Source organism: Lissotriton vulgaris, chromosome 2_1 (genome assembly GCF_964263255.1).
Source record: "Lissotriton vulgaris chromosome 2_1, aLisVul1.2, whole genome shotgun sequence".
Classification (NCBI taxonomy): domain Eukaryota; kingdom Metazoa; phylum Chordata; class Amphibia; order Caudata; family Salamandridae; genus Lissotriton; species Lissotriton vulgaris.
Window position 1 is genome coordinate 332,434,283 of NC_141687.1, and position 18,146 is coordinate 332,452,428.

The 18,146-nt window shown below is 43.6% G+C and overlaps 1 protein-coding gene across 3 annotated transcripts in view; it reads right to left on the reverse strand.

The window, feature by feature from the left end:
- Nucleotides 1-18,146, reverse strand: part of ABR (ABR activator of RhoGEF and GTPase) — a 1,286,060-nt gene that overhangs the window by 293,232 nt on the left and 974,682 nt on the right. For all 3 annotated transcript variants that reach the window (XM_086955070.1, XM_086955071.1, XM_086955072.1), the window contains exons 12-14: nt 17,384-17,459; nt 16,035-16,139; nt 7,527-7,601 (exon numbers count right to left, since the gene is read on the reverse strand). In XM_086955070.1, coding sequence (XP_086811196.1) covers nt 7,527-7,601; nt 16,035-16,139; nt 17,384-17,459 — 256 coding nt within the window. The remainder of the gene's footprint in view (nt 1-7,526; nt 7,602-16,034; nt 16,140-17,383; nt 17,460-18,146) is intronic.

The following is an 18,146-nucleotide window of genomic DNA, read 5'->3' on the forward strand; positions in this document are numbered from 1 at the left end:
AAATGAGAATGCCTTCACATTCATTCCTATGGGCCTCTAGGTTGATAGGAATCAATGGAAAGGGATTCCTTAATTGCGATTCACAAATTGTGAATCGCAATTAAGGACAATTAAGAAATCGCAAAAAAAATTGCGATTTCTTAATGCATAGCCGTTTGCGAATTCTTAATTGCGATTCCTTAATTTTCGCAATTAAGGATTCGCAAACGGGAACATTGATGCATGTGGCCGAATATGTTCTACAGTTAATAAGACCTGTTGAACATGTTGCTTGTGCTGTGAGCTTCACTGAAAAAGAAGGCAAGATCACCAAGACTAATCCTCTACTAGAGAGCCCTTCTTGAAAGACTCCCTGTAATGCTTGCAAAGAACTTTCAACGGTCTTAAACCATTAATCGAAAGCGAGTCGCTGACAATTATAAGACAGCTTCACGTCATGACAGTGAGGATATTGAGTCCCATATCAAAGCTTGCACTACTGATACATTGAGAACTATGGAGACACATTGCAACGTGCCTCATGGCATCGACAAGTGGCGAGCTACATGTTGTCCAAGGGACTGAATGATAGATTGGATTCCCAGTTTCATATTCCCTTACAAATAATTATCTTCCCAAAAGTGTGCCAATGCTTGATTTTTACCTGATAATGCTATACACCGTTGAAGGCATGAGTTGACTTACAACACTGGTGACGTCATCGTTAAGAGAAGGCCACATTCCAATGGAGTCGAAGCCCGAGGCCGAAAAAAGGCTGAGTGCAACCAAATAGCTTTAGCTCCCTGGAGGTCTTGCTGCCAGATCCATATTAAAAGCCTTTGTTCTTTTCCTTTTAACAGAATCTGCAGAATGTAGGCTCCATAGAAGCATCTGCTTCTTATACACAAGTATTTGGTTCCAGCATCAGTTAAACATACATTACTGGACACGCTCTGGTGCAAGCTATACCGACGAGGAGCAGAATAAAGGCGCTGACCTCTTATCCAGCTGCAGGCAAAATTTGATTTAGAATCTGTGCCTCTGGGATACTGAAAAACGATAGACGCATCAAAATCGCTTCAAAAAGAAAAACTGCTTAGCCTTCCCAATTCAGAGCAGCATTTCCATAATGCCGTGTTACAAAACTGCAAAGCACCTAAAAGGAAATTCGATTTGCATAGTTTACTATTTGCTAAACATGCCACCGCTGGGCTGTATCAAGGCTCTATAATACCCAAACACAGATGTTTGCTACAAGAGAAAATGTAAACCAAAAACATATATATACACTATGAGAAATAATTGACTCCAGAAGAGGAAGTGATGCTGTGCAGTAAGGCAGCCGGGCTGGATTTTCAGCATAACCACCGGCTAGGAGTTCAATTTAGATTATGGTATAAAAATGTATCTGACATGGATATCCTGAAAATCTAGTTTGGATCCGGACTTTCACTGATACTTGCACTGCAGAAATGCACAGGACTGATTGAGTAGGTGGCATGGTATCCCCCTTTGAGAGGTGCATCATATTCTTGTGGGCGGGCAGACCAATACAAGATTGTTCTACATGACCACTACTTTGAACTCTAGTATTCTTATACCTGTGCTTCTATATTTCAGACAACAATTAACCAATGTTAGAAAACCTGATGATTCAAAAGTTTTGGCTCTTTGTTACACACAAGGCTGTGTCTTGAAGGCTCAATTGGCAGCAGTGGCGGTTGCTCCCAAATAGCATTAGTGGGGCAGAGGGGGGGTTTAAAAAAATAAAAACACTAACCTCCGGCCAGCCGACTGGCGGCCGCCTCTTCTCCTCGGTCCTCTGCGTCCTTTTCCTTCGTTCTGCTTAACAGAAAGCAGGAACAGGAAGCACCCACCCAGGCTCCCCTGACCAATCGCAATGCTACAATGCAGTGTTGTGATTGGTCTGAGTGCCGAGGTGTAGCACTCAGCAAGGGGATGGGAGCCTGGGGCATGTTCTCCACCCAGGCTGTAATGCAGCCTGGGTGGAGAACATGCAAAGGGTGCATGAATGTTTGGCCAGACAAGAGGGCCAGCCAAACATTCATGCTCACTTGAAGTTGGTAAACCACTCCTCCCCTGCCCTGTGAGCAGAGAATCCCCACCCTGCCCACAAAGCTCCCGCAGCACAGAAAAATAAATTGATAATAACATCACGGTATCATTTTTTTTTTGTTGCAGTGTTGAAGGCAGTGGGACGACGCTCCTCTGCCTTAACAGAAGAGCCACCCTGGACTGGGAGCCAATGCAGGCCTGCTGAAAGTAGATGTGCCAATTTGCAGCTTCGGAACCACCATTTTTTTATCTCAAAAGAGCATTCACAATTGTACACTAGAATAGCCGTGGCCCGTGTAGGTAAGAGCAGTGGGGCCTGGTTGGGGGGATTCGACAGACGACCGCGAGGCAAAATTAAATAAATAATTAATTTTTCCTTGTCGTTTGTCGAAATTCCCCCCCGCCCAGCGCCACCGCTCTTACCTGCACATGCCGCAGCTACATTAAAAATAGTCACTTTCACGCCATAACTGTGCCATTCCAGGCAATTTTAGTTCTAGAGTTTCAAGAAGAAAATGCCTCAAATTAGGAAGGCAAAGAGGGAAATTCCAGGACCTACCGACCACTACTAGAAAACGTGGGCCTGCATTTATGAGGAAACTGTAAAAGTCCTGCTCGGGCCAACAGCTTTACAGAGAGGAGCAATACTGGTGGATGATCACATTGCCAATAGGGAAAAAGAAAGGGATATGTAGATCAGCTAAACTACCTAGCTACCTATAGAGCACAAAACCTACCAAAACAGACTAGGCGGAGGGGAGAACGGGAGCGCTTTCTCTTATGGAGCAGCACTTACTGTGTTCCCAGGCACACATCTGTGGACACTGTCCTCCTGAGGAACCAGGGGTGGGGATTCAGCCTCTGCACATCAGAGTAACCCAAGCAACGCTGCAATAGTTTCTGCAGCTATTCTGCTGTTCAGCTCAGTCACACGCAGCATAAGTCATGGTGAACTACCACGAGCAGGAGGCTGTCATGCTAAATAGTACCGATATTGTCCAAGCTGATAAATGTATGGTGACAGGGAAGGCTCTATATATACTGGGCTCATCAGGATGGTGCGTTCTCTTCCTTCAATCAAGTGTAAAGCCTGGAGTGGTTTCTTTCCTACTCAACAGATGGGTGCAGCTGGCCCAGCCCTGAAATAAATCACGTCAAAATGATCGTATCAAAGCAGTTTCTGGGGTAAGGTAAGGGATGGACACACCTCCCGAACATAAGATTAATGATCCTAATCAAACTTTCTCTCTTACTCCAATTCTACATCAGCAAAGCTACTCGGGAAACTGTCAGTGACCGAGGATGGCACTGTTGTTATAACAGCATTTGCTTTTATTCTGCCTTTCAAAAACATATTTCGGGGTATTGTGAACACATTTGTGAGTTGCATGTCTTTCAGGTAGAGTGAAGGGGATTTCCGTTCCTATGTGGGCTAGTGCCCTTTAGTTTGTAATGTAGCATTTGCATAGTACATTTCTACCCTTAAAAAGGCACAACGCAGATGGAAAGACGTAGTGTATTGTGCTTTCATTCAAACAACTCTAGTCAGTGAAGCACCCCAGTGAAATGTTCCCTAGCAGTCATTTACAATGTTGCAGATATTTTTTCTTTCCTTAGTATCCTGATACCACTACACTACCACCCTTACCTATTCCCACCAAGAGTAAACCACTTATCTCAGACACAACCTATCACTTAGTTCGTGACTACTGTGGGCAGAGCGAGCTGGTCCTCTCACCAAGTGAGTCGACCGTTGTTGGGGATCTATCTTTCATCATCTTCCCGGCTGCTTTCGCTTGGGTAAGAAACCCTTCCTTGCCTGGATAGGTGGCCATTGATTTGTTATCTTCTCTCCATCCCCTTCAATCCTGTCAGCATCGCTTATTGGTCTCAGTGTCCCTGGACCCACCTTCCCTAAAGAATATCCTCCTTACAGGGCACAAGTCCTAATAAAAGAAGTGGGGGGACGCTGACGTCACGACCGGAAGTGAAGTCACGAAAATTGGTTTGCACTCAGTTGCAGTTTATAGTTATCGAACTTCCAGTAAAATAAGTGGGGGGACGCCGCCCACCCGCGTGGTACCCCGACTCGAGCCCTTCCTCCTTAGAGGGAACCCATCCTCAAGTTTTGGCATTGGCCTCAACTCCAGGCACCATCCTGCGGCGTGGGTGCTATAGACACTTTCGTTGTCAGCTGAGACACGTTCTGGGTTTGGTCCACACTTCCACTCCAGGAATCAGGACCCGGTCCTGGAACTGTTACTCTTCTCCCTTTCATCGACTGTACCGCGCCATTCCTGTTGCACCGGTGTCTAGCAAATGGTAAAAACTGGCATCACCACAAGGGGCTCAGCCACTTCCCTGCAGAAGTGTAGCACTTCTTTTCCTACAGATATTTAGTTTAGTTTATAGAAAGCTCCCAAGCCATAACTTAACTGCTTAAAAAGCGATTCAAACATGTTTGGCATGCAAATACAACGATTAAAGGTTAAATGGTGGGTAGCTGCCTTTTAAGGCAACTAAGAGCTCAAAAGGCTGCCCTCTTTAAACTCCCCTCCCATCCCCCTCACCACCCCCCTCCTCCAGGGCATTTATCAGGCACTGGATCATTTAAAACAGCTCAGGCAAGACTGAAGATTCAAGAGACATCACACGAGGATTATGCATCCTTACAGCCATTGTGGGTTGGCACCAGCAGACAACCCTGCTTGAGTCACAATACGGGGAACTCGTCTCCTTCTGCCTTGGTCTTGACCTAAGGTGCAGAATTCCTCTCTCTAAAAACAGCGGAGGGACTCCATCAAATAGTATAGACGTAACACTGGAACTATGACACTATTCACTCAGGAATTTTGCTTTATCCTACTTTGTTGACTCTGGTGAGTCAATTATAAATATTAAATAAATTACTTAAACTAAGGAAGGAAGGTATCCAGTTAAGAAGGAAATAAGGCCTCTGTAAATATCCAGGTGGTCCACAGTCTCTGCAGTCGAGAAGGTAAGATGTTTGGAAAGAAAAAATAGAAGAGTCTCGGGGTTCAATAGGAATTCCATCAACACCTTCAGAATAAATGAATAAACTATCTTAAAGACAAGCTTGAGACCAAAGCACTCCGATCCCCATATCAAAGGTAATTTCAATCAAACAACTATAATGCAGGCAAGTGGGCGAATGTTGTTGGAAGTCATAACTCCTAAAAGCTTGTGCATTAAAGAGGCAAGGATTAAACTAAAGTCCAACCAAGCAGGATTTTAAATGGGCAGATTTCGGTGAAGCAAACAGTATCCACTGGGAATCATTCATTTAAAAAAACAAGATGTCTTCTGTTCTGTGAAGATAGGCCGCCATTGCTGAAAGATGGTATTTTTTGCCTTTTTCACTCTTGCCTGTGGGCACTTCCCAACCAGGTAGGAAGGAGGGAATGTAAGACGATGAGAATGCCGACTGTTTCTGAGAAAGTAACACAGGTATAAAGAAAGCCTATTAAAGCCATCTATAGTCTATATGCACGTGGGAAGCCATGCTTCTAAACCTTGCTATCCTAATGTTTGTGAACCCTGCAAAAAAAGTACACCGAGGTGTGCATTTAAAGAAGAGACTGTTCCAAATTAAAATTAGCTACCATTTCACACTTCATCAATGGGAAGGGAGGGAGCTTCAGCACACATCTTTCAGGAATTCTTCCTTCAAACATTGAAGCTGGCCAAACATGTCACCCCTGCACCTCAGAGAGAGCGAGAGCTCTAAGCTATTCAGACTCAATCAGCTACTCAAAAGAATGAGTATGCTCAAAAACGTAACTCTCACAGGGCTATCTATTGGTGAGTGTAAGGGAACATCAACTCTTGCAGGATTCTGTGCTACTTGGGGTAAGGGCCAGTACTCAACTCTGCAAAGACAACCTGCTGCTACGAATGAGGAAGCGTTAAACATCAATTCTTACAAGGATTCGTTGAGACACTGGTCGCAAACAAATCCTTCTCAATGGAGAGAGTGCTGTTACTCATCTCCCTCAGGACCTCAGCTCCACAAAGTTGTGAAACTGCAGAACTCAACTTTCCTAAAGGTGATGGCTCTTCAAAGGGTGTGGGGGAGGCAGCGCGACTCTCAAAAAACTGTTTGCCCATTAGAGGATGTGGAAGCCACAGGATTCAAGTCTCACAGCATTACAGCATAAAATCACAGATCAAAGGCACGGAAACGATATCGAGAATCTGAAGATGAAGCAAAAGCACACAGTTTGCTCTGGGTCTGACTCACATCCTGTCCGTGTGTGTGTAAAGTTTATTAAACAAGATAAGCTTGTCGCACTACAGTGATTACAGAGAGACAAAACAGCATCATTCAGCAAAAGACAGCTTGACTACCCTAATCTGTGTGATGACATCAGTCTGGTAAGTGCTGGGAAATCTTAAGTGACACATTTATGAGTGGTGTGTAAGGCAACACAAAGCTTAAGAATAGAAAGTGTTGTATTGCACATTTTGTCTGTAGACTGCTCTCAGGTGTGGCAGTAGAATGCATTTTATAATGGTTTACGTGTTAATGCACTTTTGGTTCACAGGATGTAAATGCTGTATGATGTATGCATTTTCTAAAAAGCACTCTGAGACTTACGTTTCTGAACAATGTGTTACACGCCTATAAGGAGTTCTATCATATATATGTTGATAAAACAAAGGTGTTGTATTATATATATAGATAAATAGAGAACACATCACACTGTGAGGTCAGGTGTATAATTTGTAAACAAAGCATATATAAAGTATATCTAAAGCTGTATGTAAAGTGCTATAAAGTTTAACTAGTACAGCAATTGGCAATCTGGGAAACATGGTGAAAAAGTGGCAGTCTGAGAAAAGCTGTAGCTGGGAGGTGTATTACAAAGTTTATCCTGCACTAGATTTTTACTTTTTTACCAAATTACAGCCACTTTGTACGTGCAGGATTTGTGGAATAACCACTGCCGAGCCAGTCAGCAAACAGCCCCATGACTGAGCTGTAACAGCAACAACAGAAATCCTATAACTTTATGTCATTTCATGTTCTAAGATGTTGCTATTTTTAAGCTACAATTTAGTTTTCACAGACGCGTTTAATTATTTTGAAGTGAGGTCAAGGATAAGTTTCAGTCAATGGTACATAGATCCTCTCTCCATGTGCAGGCGCTCTGCCCTGGGTGAAGATATCACACTGCACTCGGGATAGAAGTCTACCCAGGGGTAGCTATCTAGGTGCGAAGCAAGAGGCTGGTCGGTGAGGAACGGAGGCAAGGATGGTATGATAACAAGAGACGGCGCGAGGCAAGGAAAAGGGAAGTGCCGGAAAGCAGAAGGGGGAGGTTGAGCGCTGTGCAAAGCTGGTTAGGATCCCAGCAGTGAGAAAGGTTAGTCAAGAACAAAACAAACGGTGCAGTACGCAAACCGTGATGGGACTTAAAAGATAGATGTAGAAGAACTCTTAAACTTACTGGCAGACTCCTGGAAGCCTTTGGCAGAGTGGACAATCACATGGAGGAAGCCGTAGAGACCCGGAGACTCGTCATCTGTTGAGAAAGAACATAGGGTACATCATTTATTTGCTCCCGAAAAAAAATTGCCATATGGTCAGGTCGACTGAAAATGTAGCGGACAGGGTGGTAGTGTTGGGGAGAGAGAAACTGACTCGCATGCAAGACTGCAATCGGATATGGAACTAACACTGTCCCACCTCTACCATTATCAAGATGACCTGAACGGAGGTATTTTGGCTATGATGCCTCAGGTTCCACTGCTGGATTGCCAGGGATCACACAGAAGTGTCTCTCTCGCCTCAGATCTGTAGTAGCAGAAGGTGCATCTGCTGAGGAGGACTTAGATGCACTCTGAAATCTATGCTGGCACAGCAGTGAGCGCAGCTAGATCAGATGGATGCGCATAAATATCAAGGTGGGATTCTAGGTCCGGAGAGAAAAAAGTCTTGCAGATAAGGTTTTAAATGAGTGGTTTGTGTTCAGGGCCGAACTGAGAACCAAAACCGGCCCAGGCAAAGTGCTCGGCCGGCCCCCTGGGGGTGCGACCGAGCTCTGCAAAAACGGCCCTGTAACAAAACCGGCCCCCACCCTTGCGGCGCACCGGGGTATTGCCCGGTGCCCGCAACAGCCAGTCCGGGCCTGTTTGTGTTCCTAGTTCTAGAGTAGCAGATTACGCCACAGGACCAGAGTAGCAGAAAGTGCAGCAGATCGAGGAGAATCTGCAGAGTTATATATTGAATGGACTGTAGGCCAAGATAGTTGTGCAGAGGAAGGGCAAGATGTTATGGCTTTGGAGCTGCATGTCTGAAAACAAAACTAATGCAAAGGCTTTTGTGAAAAGTCACGAGGGAGGAAAGTAGCACATAATAGTTGGCGGTGCTAAAGGCCATACACAGACAATGCTATAAGATTTTGACAACTGCTTTTTGAAGGCACACAATGTATTTAAACATACAGACTGATCCCAATCGTAATACTTTATTTTTGATCACTTAGATCTTAAAAAGTACATCTCACATATAAACATAAAAAACAATCATAAATTAAAATAGGGATAATAAAAGCACAGGCCTGTTCTCCAACAAGTAAAGCAACAGGTATCCCATCAGCAACATAATACCACAGCACTGAGTAAGGGATTGGTCTATCTAATCAGGTGGTAACATCTCAATAGAAAGTGCTCCCATAAATGCACAATAGTTCCTAAATCAGCGTACATAACATTTCTTTTAAAGTAAGAAGCTAAACAAAGACTAGCAACCCTGACCAAACATGAACATTTAAAAAAGCATAAGGCAAAGTGCCTGAAAATATACTTCCTAACATTTCTGTTTTATATAAACAAAGCTAACAATAAAAGGGACCAGAGATAGAAACAAAAGAAGCCCCCTCTGGATCCCACTATTGACATTTAATAGCATAAAAGAAGATCAAAATCCAAATTTGATATGCATTGCTAGGTACAGTGGTAAAAACATCACATAACATTAAATGAGGGGAAGTCGTTCATTGACCACAGGTCACACAATATAAATGCGCTGATCACAGAATACACATCAAACGCCTAATCCAGAGGGCCATCAGAATGTTTTTGCCACACCAAACCCCACAATTCTCCTTGTTTCACTGCCAAGGGTTGTAAATGGTTCAAGATGGTGTCTGGTGCCAATGCTTCTAAATAAAGGAGGCAATCCACTTTGCCCTCAAATTTTTGTAGCAAGGGCAAAAAAAATATAGTAAAGTACCAAGGATTCCGGTCCTCCCCAGTATTCTGGACACTGATCATCAAGTGGAACTTGGGATAGGCATTTACTGCAGAACATTTTGGTAGGAGTGTCCTGTAACTAAGTTGAAGAAACCGTTCCAGCGCCATGGCTGGGACAATTTCTTCAATAGTTTGTTCGTATTGGGGACAAGGTTTAAAATCTATGAATGCTAGTGTGAGCAATCCCATGGATTTAGTCACACTTTCCACTAAAATAGATTCCCAGTAGATTTCTTTGACCCTATCTATAGATATCAAACACAACTTATCTGATGCAGTCCAATACAGTTCCAACCCCAGTTTCTTCAAGAGTACCCTTGGAAAGTGCAGCCAAGGAATTTTGCTAACACATGGGGATGTGATAAGATTCATGAGGCACACACGGTAAGGAGCAAGCGCTTCTGTAGTCCACACCTCAGAACATTAAAAGCCTGCACTCTACTTTATGTACAATCTTCCTATGGGCCAGATCTGAAAAAACTTGGGTGAGAGGAGTGCTCACCGGGAGATTGAATAGAGATCTTATAAAACGATGCTCAATCACAGATAGACTATCAATACTTTCACAACCCCACAATTACACTCCATACATAACTGAGCCCAAAGCCTTAGTATTGTAGATTTAAGTGCTGGGGACAATTTTTTACATGGTCCTTTTGTGGATCTTTGTTACATTTCAGGTCTGCTGAATGAGTGATAAATTTGCTTTCTCGAGATGTTAAGCCTAACTCAGGTTTAACAAAGAAAACCCACAGGGGATGATGGACGGAGAGTTGACAATACAAACACTCACCCCCAGTCAACTGATCTGGGTTTAATCCATCACCGTTCTTTAGTTCACTCCGCCACCCCAGTTCAGACATGGCCATATGCAAATCAGTCTGACCCTGTGCCTCATGGGAACAGTCCAGCCCGAACTGCAAAGCCATGTCTTCCCTGGACCGGAATCAAGCTTCCCAGGACTGGTTTCTGGCATTACAGCCGTCTTCAGCCGGGCTTGCTTGAATCCAGGGGCAAAGTGAGCAAGGGACTCACGTCTGAGCATACCCTGCCAACTTATGGCGAACAAAGCGGTACAAAAGGGGGTGGTGATGGACGGAGCATCTGAACCAATCTGAACCAATCAAACACTCACACCCAGTCCCAGTCCCAGGGATTGCAGTGGTTTAGAACGCTTCTATCCAATCATAGCCAGCAATTGAATACTTAATCCCGTTCTCTCAAGACACCGCTACAGTGATCTCTGGAGGGCTGCAAAAAGACTCTATATCCCCTGTACTCTTTAGTAAAGGGATTGCACCTCTTGCGATCCTTAGCAGTAGTAACTAGGGTAAAGACTTCTCAAGCGTATGCCAACAATACCCTAGTCTCTATAGTGAGAGGGGGTTCCCACTGGGGCAAATTCTTCAGTCACTGTGCATAACTAGCTTATCGTCAGGCAAACCCTGTTAGTCTAAGACAGCCTTGTCTGCCCCTTCCAAGTGCAGGCCTGAGACACAAGGCGGCCATTTCACATGCTTTTCCATTCGTCATGGACATTCGGTGTAAGTTTCTGCTCAGCACTCACAAGTGGCCACTTGAGGCTCCTACCCCTTCTAGTCACACAGCAGGGCACCAGCTCCAGGGTGCCTTTAGCTTTCAGTCAGGCCAGAGAGCCTGCGTGAGAGTCAGTCTCCTTGCACAGCCAGGAACAGTTCAACGCTTCCAAACTTCAGAGTCTTCCTGTGGTGTGTCTCTGGCGTCCGTCTGCACTGCGCACAGAGTCTCTTTTCTCCAAGTCTGTCTAAGCCAGTAGACAGTAACCCCTCCTTCCACGGGTGTGAACAAGCGCTCTGTGGAGCGCGAAACGTGTCACAAGGTTTATGACTTTAATAAACCTCTGTATTTTGGCATAAAGATCCCGGATCCTGTGTTTTTAAACGAACCGAGTGCTCGGCCGTACTCCGTTTTTGTTTGTCATATTAATACCGGCGGCGAGTCACCCCACCAAAGGCGAGGGATTGCCAGAATGAGCATTTTTCATTTGAATATATTATATATATATATATATATATATATATATATATATATATATATATATATATATATATATATATATATATATATATATATATATATATATATATATATATATATTCCACACACTCCAGGTTCGTGTTCCTTTTAAAGAAAAACCAGAGTCAGCGCCCAATTGTAGAACGGTGTTGTCAGAGTTTATTTGACAGACAAAAACACCGAGATCAGCCGAGCAAGTGAGCAAGAGATCGGCTGATCTCGAAACGCGTTGGGTGTTTTTGTCTGTCAAATAAACTCTGACTTCTAGTTTTCCCTAATCTTTCATTATTATAAGGTTGCAAACCCCCAACCATTATGATATGTTTTAAATCCCGAATTTGTATTTCTCCAGGCTAAGCACTCTTAACATAGAATGCCTGCCAGTATGGATGGCATGTGACTCTTACATATTGTAGTCCTCATTGTCTTAAGCAGGGCCACTGGAATTATGCAGCAGGGTAGGGCCTAATTATGTAACAGGGTTGCCTAAATTACGTGCCAAAAAAAAAAATTATGTGGTAGAATGCAGCACATTTTGTGATAGCATTTCTTTATTATTTTGTCATTTTAAAACATATTAACACTATCTGGAAAATTGGTTGCACCGTATTATTACCAGTTTATCACCCAAATATAGCTATAAGCAACAGAAAGTGTACCAGTCAACCTTTAGAAAGGACCTACCACTGCACAGAAACACATGCTGCTGAATTTTTAGTAACGTTTGTACCATTCGAGCAAAATGCTGCACCTTATGCAGCAGATGATGGCAAATGCGGCAACTCTGTAATTATGCAAAAATCACCCAAAAGGCAGCACAGCGCTGCACAAGGGCCAATACAACATTTAAAACTGGACACATGTGCCAAATCTTTGAGGGGTATATTTACTAACATTTCATGCAACTCTCTACAGCACAGCAAGTGAAGTGGCTGTTCTGCTTGAGTGCAAGGGACACAGCAGAGTAGCGCCATATTTTCAATTTGCAATATGGTGCATCAGAAATGGGATTGAAAGGTCTGGCGTACAAGTAACAAAGTGAACCCTCACATAATCTCAATGTTCATTCCCTATTAACCTCTTCATCTCTCAGTTCCCTTTTCTGTATTCGTTCCCTTCTCTCTCCTACCTTGCCATTCATCTCTGCCTCTCTCACTCCCCCACATGCTTCCTCTCAGTTACCTCTTCGTTTCCTTTTATGTGCCCCATCTACCTTTACTTCTCTTTTCAAACTCCTCTGTCATCCTCAGCATCAGTCTCTGTTTTTGCTCCTTTCTCTGCCCCATCTTCTGTTCTCTTCCTTTCTTTCAGCTTGCACAACATCCTCACTGTTCAATTTCACTGTTCAAACTTCTGTCTCTCCCTCTCAGTATGCAGCCCTCCCCTCCTTTCTCATCATCATTTCTCTCTCTTTTTTACACTCTCTGGTAGTGCCTCTGCCTGTCAACTTTAAGCCTATGTTCACTAACAGGGCACGGCTTTTGTCATTATCATTCACGATACCGCTGTAGTATTGTGCAAACTGCCCTTTATTCCGGCTGTGAAATTCGGCTTCAGTGTATGTGTTTGCTGGGTTTTCCATCTTTAGATCTGTCAGGCTATGTACGAATGTTTGCTCAACACTCCAATGTTTAAAACAAACTAAAGCACATATCCCTATGTTGGCTTGTACTTCTGTCCGCTGTATTTTATAATTGTGAAATGTCCCAAGATGTGTCCGTAAAAATGGCCTCTTGTCCTTAATGTGTGTGATGTCGATAGTCTGCATGCGCCGTTGTACTGAGCATGGCTCTTATCAACACACAGCGTTCATCATAACGCAAGGATTCGCTTTGCCTTTCCACCAGCGCCATCTAGTGCTGGGAATCCCCAACTCTACAAACCGGTGCTGTAAGAGGAAATCGAGGAACGACAGCTGCATTAGTTTAATGCTTTGACTACTTCGCGGTAAACCTCCTCATTTGAGCCCCAATTTATGGTTTTATTTTACAACCTAACCCGAGGACAGGGGTCCCTTTTTCACTGATTGCACCAGAGCCCACGGACCCTTTGCTACAACACATTCCCCACCATGTCCTAGTCTTAACTCAAATGAGGGGAGGAAAACCACCTCCTAAACCCCTGATTTCCAAACCCACTCCCCAGAGCCTCTGCGGTTTGCATCCAGTTTGTAGAAAGAGGAACCAGAATATAATCTCAACGGCTGAGAGAGGGTGGGGAGGGCACAAGGACAGTGTTACAGGTCAAGAACAGGGCCTTGTTCTTTCGCTCCGTTGCCTTCCTGTGCCTTGAAATCTGCAGAGAATGTTGAACTTTGTGCGCCGTCGCGTGCAAGCAAAGGGTCTTAAAAGCAAAGGACACAGCGCAGCCCAACTCACTGTGGATACATTCAATAATTATCGTTGTTTGTAATGCACACATGCCAGGGAGCCAGCTTCAAGGCGCAGCAACTAAAAAAGAAGGGCCAATTTCATGGTTCTGTTATATGGTCGTAATAACACAGGTAGTTCCAGCACGACCTTCAAGTCTACATTAAGTGCAGTAATGCCGAGATTCGAGCTAAGGATGGGAGACAGACAAGTGAAGAACAAGAAGTAGAACAGCGGATCTGGAGGGAAGAGTTACAAAGCGGAACTCACACGAGCCGAAGCCACCACAACAGATGCTTAAGCAGAAGATGTTTTATTTCTTCTTCGAGCTAGTGAAGGTGTTGTCCACCATTAGGTATTCGATGCGCTTGTTCCAGAACTCCAGTACTTTGTTATTTTAAGGAGTTGCCACCACATTTGGACAATCTCCATTCTGAGAGTCACAATTTTCTCTTATGATTGGACTGAAAGGATGTGAAAGGCTTAGAAATGAAACAGATCTGACAGGTGACTTGTGGCATTCCCACAGACTGCTTTTGAAAGCAGGCAGAGCACAGCGGTGCTGGATATGGAGACCACGCACAGACAAAACACCGGAGATGTTATGGCGGAAAGATGGGTGTTTATTCTTCATCTCAGGTGTGATACCTATAGCTCTGCCGTGTGTATCTTGCACTGTCTGACTGGACATTTTGGATAGGCTTAGATAAGCTGCTATCTAATAATATAGCCAGGCCAACACTAACACAAGTATGAGTAATTTGCAGAGTTTAGTACTTAATATTTAGAAAGGAATAAACTTTTGATCAAACATTTGCAATGAAAATATACTGTGAAAACATTCAAGCAGTAAGTAGGGTGGTAGGACAGTATGAAAAGCAAGAGATGAAAAAGAGTTAAGGCATCTCTCCTGGTATGCAGGGTGAATGGAACAGGCAACAGAAAAGGGGTATTGCACCTTGTTCTTCGGCCAGCAGATTTTTTTGATCAAAGTTTTTCAGTCACATTTCTCTCTCCAACCTACGCTTTGGATCCGAGAGGAGCAGTCACTCTTGTGCCAATGCTTCCACGTTTTATTTCATGACATTTAGACAGACGTTTGAGATTACCCAGCACCTGACTTTCTCGAAGGTGGAAAATAATCATTTTCTGGTTGTTATAACACAACCGTCTCAGTTAAAAATGGTATCGATTGCAAGCAGTGAACACACTCACCCGAGACTCGGAGCCTGTTGCAGTGTCAGAACATGTAGAATGGGTCAACAGATAGGAGCCCTGCAGTATTCTGCAAGTCGTGACTGCCATTGGAGACAAAAACTGGCAGCAAAAAGTTCTAAACTTACATCTTCATACAAAGATTTGGTCCACTGCAGAAAACACTGCAATACCTTTGCAGCCTAGCCAAGGAAAGAACGCCTCCTTTATAGTGTGGTCCTTCAGTGCCCAGTTCGTGCCTCTGGGCCTGGCATCGCGGGTTTGTAAGCCATTTAACAGCGACTGCATACAAATGACTCCTTCTGTTAAATCAAGGTGCCATCAAGTACCTGTGGCTGTCGAGCACTTCTCTACAGCCTTACAGATACCAGCTCTTCCTCGTGTGTAGAGCCCTCAGCCCAGCATGTAACACCGGGGCTGTCTGGCGTTACCTGCTTTACATTCGATTGACAACGAGGAACCAGAGATGCACTCTTGAAGAACAGAAGACTAGGGAACCTTGGTTGTACCATCTTGGACTTTGTCACAAATTCACAGTTACCATCAGGGAAGGTCCATGGACAAAAGACTGACCTCCTTTGGCTTCATAGACCATAGTGTAAGGTTTGTAAACCATTGTGGAGATAGCTTACTAACAGAGAGGGAGTCTGAGTGTAACGAGTGCAGAGAACGGATTTAAGGGTATGAAATACAAAAGAACTAGTTTGCACTAGAAGTTGACACAATTAAAACAAAGCAATGCGTGAGGCTGCACAGCAGAAGCGTTAGCATTTCGCTGCTAAGGGACATTACAAATCAGTATATACAGGCATGAACACTGTTTATAGGAAAGACAACAAACCCACCCACCCACCACTTGGAGAACAATATTTGAGTACAATTACTATTTTCATGTTTAGGATACACCCTTGGACCTGCCAAACATAAATCAATCCAATGCTCAAGGGTCCCACCACCAGCCCTCGTTCTCTCTTTTCTCAAGATCAAGAATAGAGATCAAACTGGCGGCAACCTGGGGAGAAGTTATCTTTTCACTTTTAAGCACACCTGGTTGACACTTACCATCCTTATTGCTGGTGACAGGAATGTTATGAACTGTCCGAAGCTTGAAACAGGAACCTATGAGAACCTGGAGCTCCACGGACGAGAGAGAAGAGACCGGCGGATCTGTTGGAAAAAGGAGAGAATACTTAAGATAAAGAATGTTGAGGAGATCCTATAGGAAGCTGACCTAGGCACGAGGATCTGTGAAAGACAAGTGACACAGGCTACTGGAGATTTTAAGGTGTGTGGGATATTAATTATTGCCAGGGAAGAAAATCTTCAAGGGCTCAGAAAACAAGAGGGAGAACATGTTAAAAAGGAGAGATTCTCATTGAAAAGACAACATGGCAATTTAGAGGAATTTAAAGACCTATGGGTCTACATAGAAGAAAGAAGTAGAGGTGCACATAAAGAGGACTGTGAATGAACGTCATAGCAGTCAGAGAGGAATCAAGATCATGAATGAAGCTTAGGGGGCAGACAAACTTCAGAAGAAAGATGACAGGCCCTCAGTAAGAACAATGGAGGACTTATGAAAAAGAAGACAGATGGTCAATTAGGGCATAGTAACAAGAATGAGAGTAATCTGATGAGATACTGCCAGGGAAGTGATACAAAAGGCAGATGGTCTATGCAGCAGAGAAAAAACAGTCACTGAAGAGAAAGAACTTCCTTCTAAAGGAAGCACCGTGAACAGAACGATGGTATTGGGAAGTCTGAGTGAGGTCAAATGGAAATTTTGGAGATTACAGGAAATGATAGATACAGGGAAGACAAAACCAGACACCAAGTTCAGTTGTACACAATCTTGCAATGGGCGACTGTGGAATCACAGCTGCTGGATTGTTGGGCTATTGGAACTTGGCAACATGACTTGTCTGATGCGGATAGCTTGAGGCATGCAAAATAGTAACAACAGCTGGTGTGGAGAGGCAGCCAGTGTTCATAGCTCTGCCGAGGTTTATAAGAAGAGCTTGCTTGCCAACAGTTCTTTTGCCAGCCACACCACAAGCTGAGACAAGGATGTAATGGCATTTTTCCTAATTATCTTTGTCAGGGAGGGTGTCTTCGCCCCCCTATACTTTCCAACTGAACACTCCAATTATTAAAAGGCTACCAAACAAAATTGGACAAACTGAAAGAGGGAAAAGACCTCTTTTTTTGAGAAATCGTTCCAAGTCTTAATTATACTTCAGTGATTAAAAGGTTGAGTATCAGTGTTCACAGGGAATGGTGATAAAAATGCACACTTCCTGCCAACATTACCAATACCTTTCTTGCATAATTTACAGTCACGATGCAAGCAGGAGCTGGCTACCTGGCCACAACACTAAAGTCAAAGGACTGGGAACACATTCCGGCCTTACCTTTCTTCTGGAGAGTCTGGATCGCTTCTCTCCACTCTGACCTCTCGTAATCAGAGGACAACAGGAACAAGTAGCTCTAGAAACAGATAACAGACCGTTACATATCTTTTATTTAATAAAAAACAAAAAACTTTACTCTTTCAAACATCAACAGGAGACATTGTACAAAGGTTGGCCTACAATCTATACCATATAATGAGCAAAAATACTCAAGAAATAAAGAACCACTACAAAACAATGCAAAAATAGGGGTGACAACATTGATTATTGAACAGTCGCCGTTGTACAGCATAGTTGCATAGCATATTGGTATAACTCCAAACTGCACTTATCAGTACCTGCCACTTCATGAACACTTAAGACATCTAAATCCAGACATAAATAGAGTACTGTGTAATATATATCCATCTCAGATAAAATCTTAATCAAGGGATTTGTCAGTGCATGCTTTCGTAATGTGTCCTTAGGTGTCCTGTTTCCACCCACCTTACAGAGGCAGGAGGAGTACACCTTCCTAGATGTTTAAAATCTGTTTCTGAAATGTCAATTTACAGGTTTTCCTAAAGTTGATACCAAGCAGCACAGAATTCCATACCGGAGGTTCATCTGTATAGTGCAGAGTGTGACAAACATTGGTTTCCAAGCATTTCTAGACATAGCAGTACAAATGCACACAAATGGTAGGTGTTCATCTCCTTTTCTCCTAACAGTGCCTTAGTATACAACCATACATGCCACACACCAGTTTAGAGGTTCTCAGTAG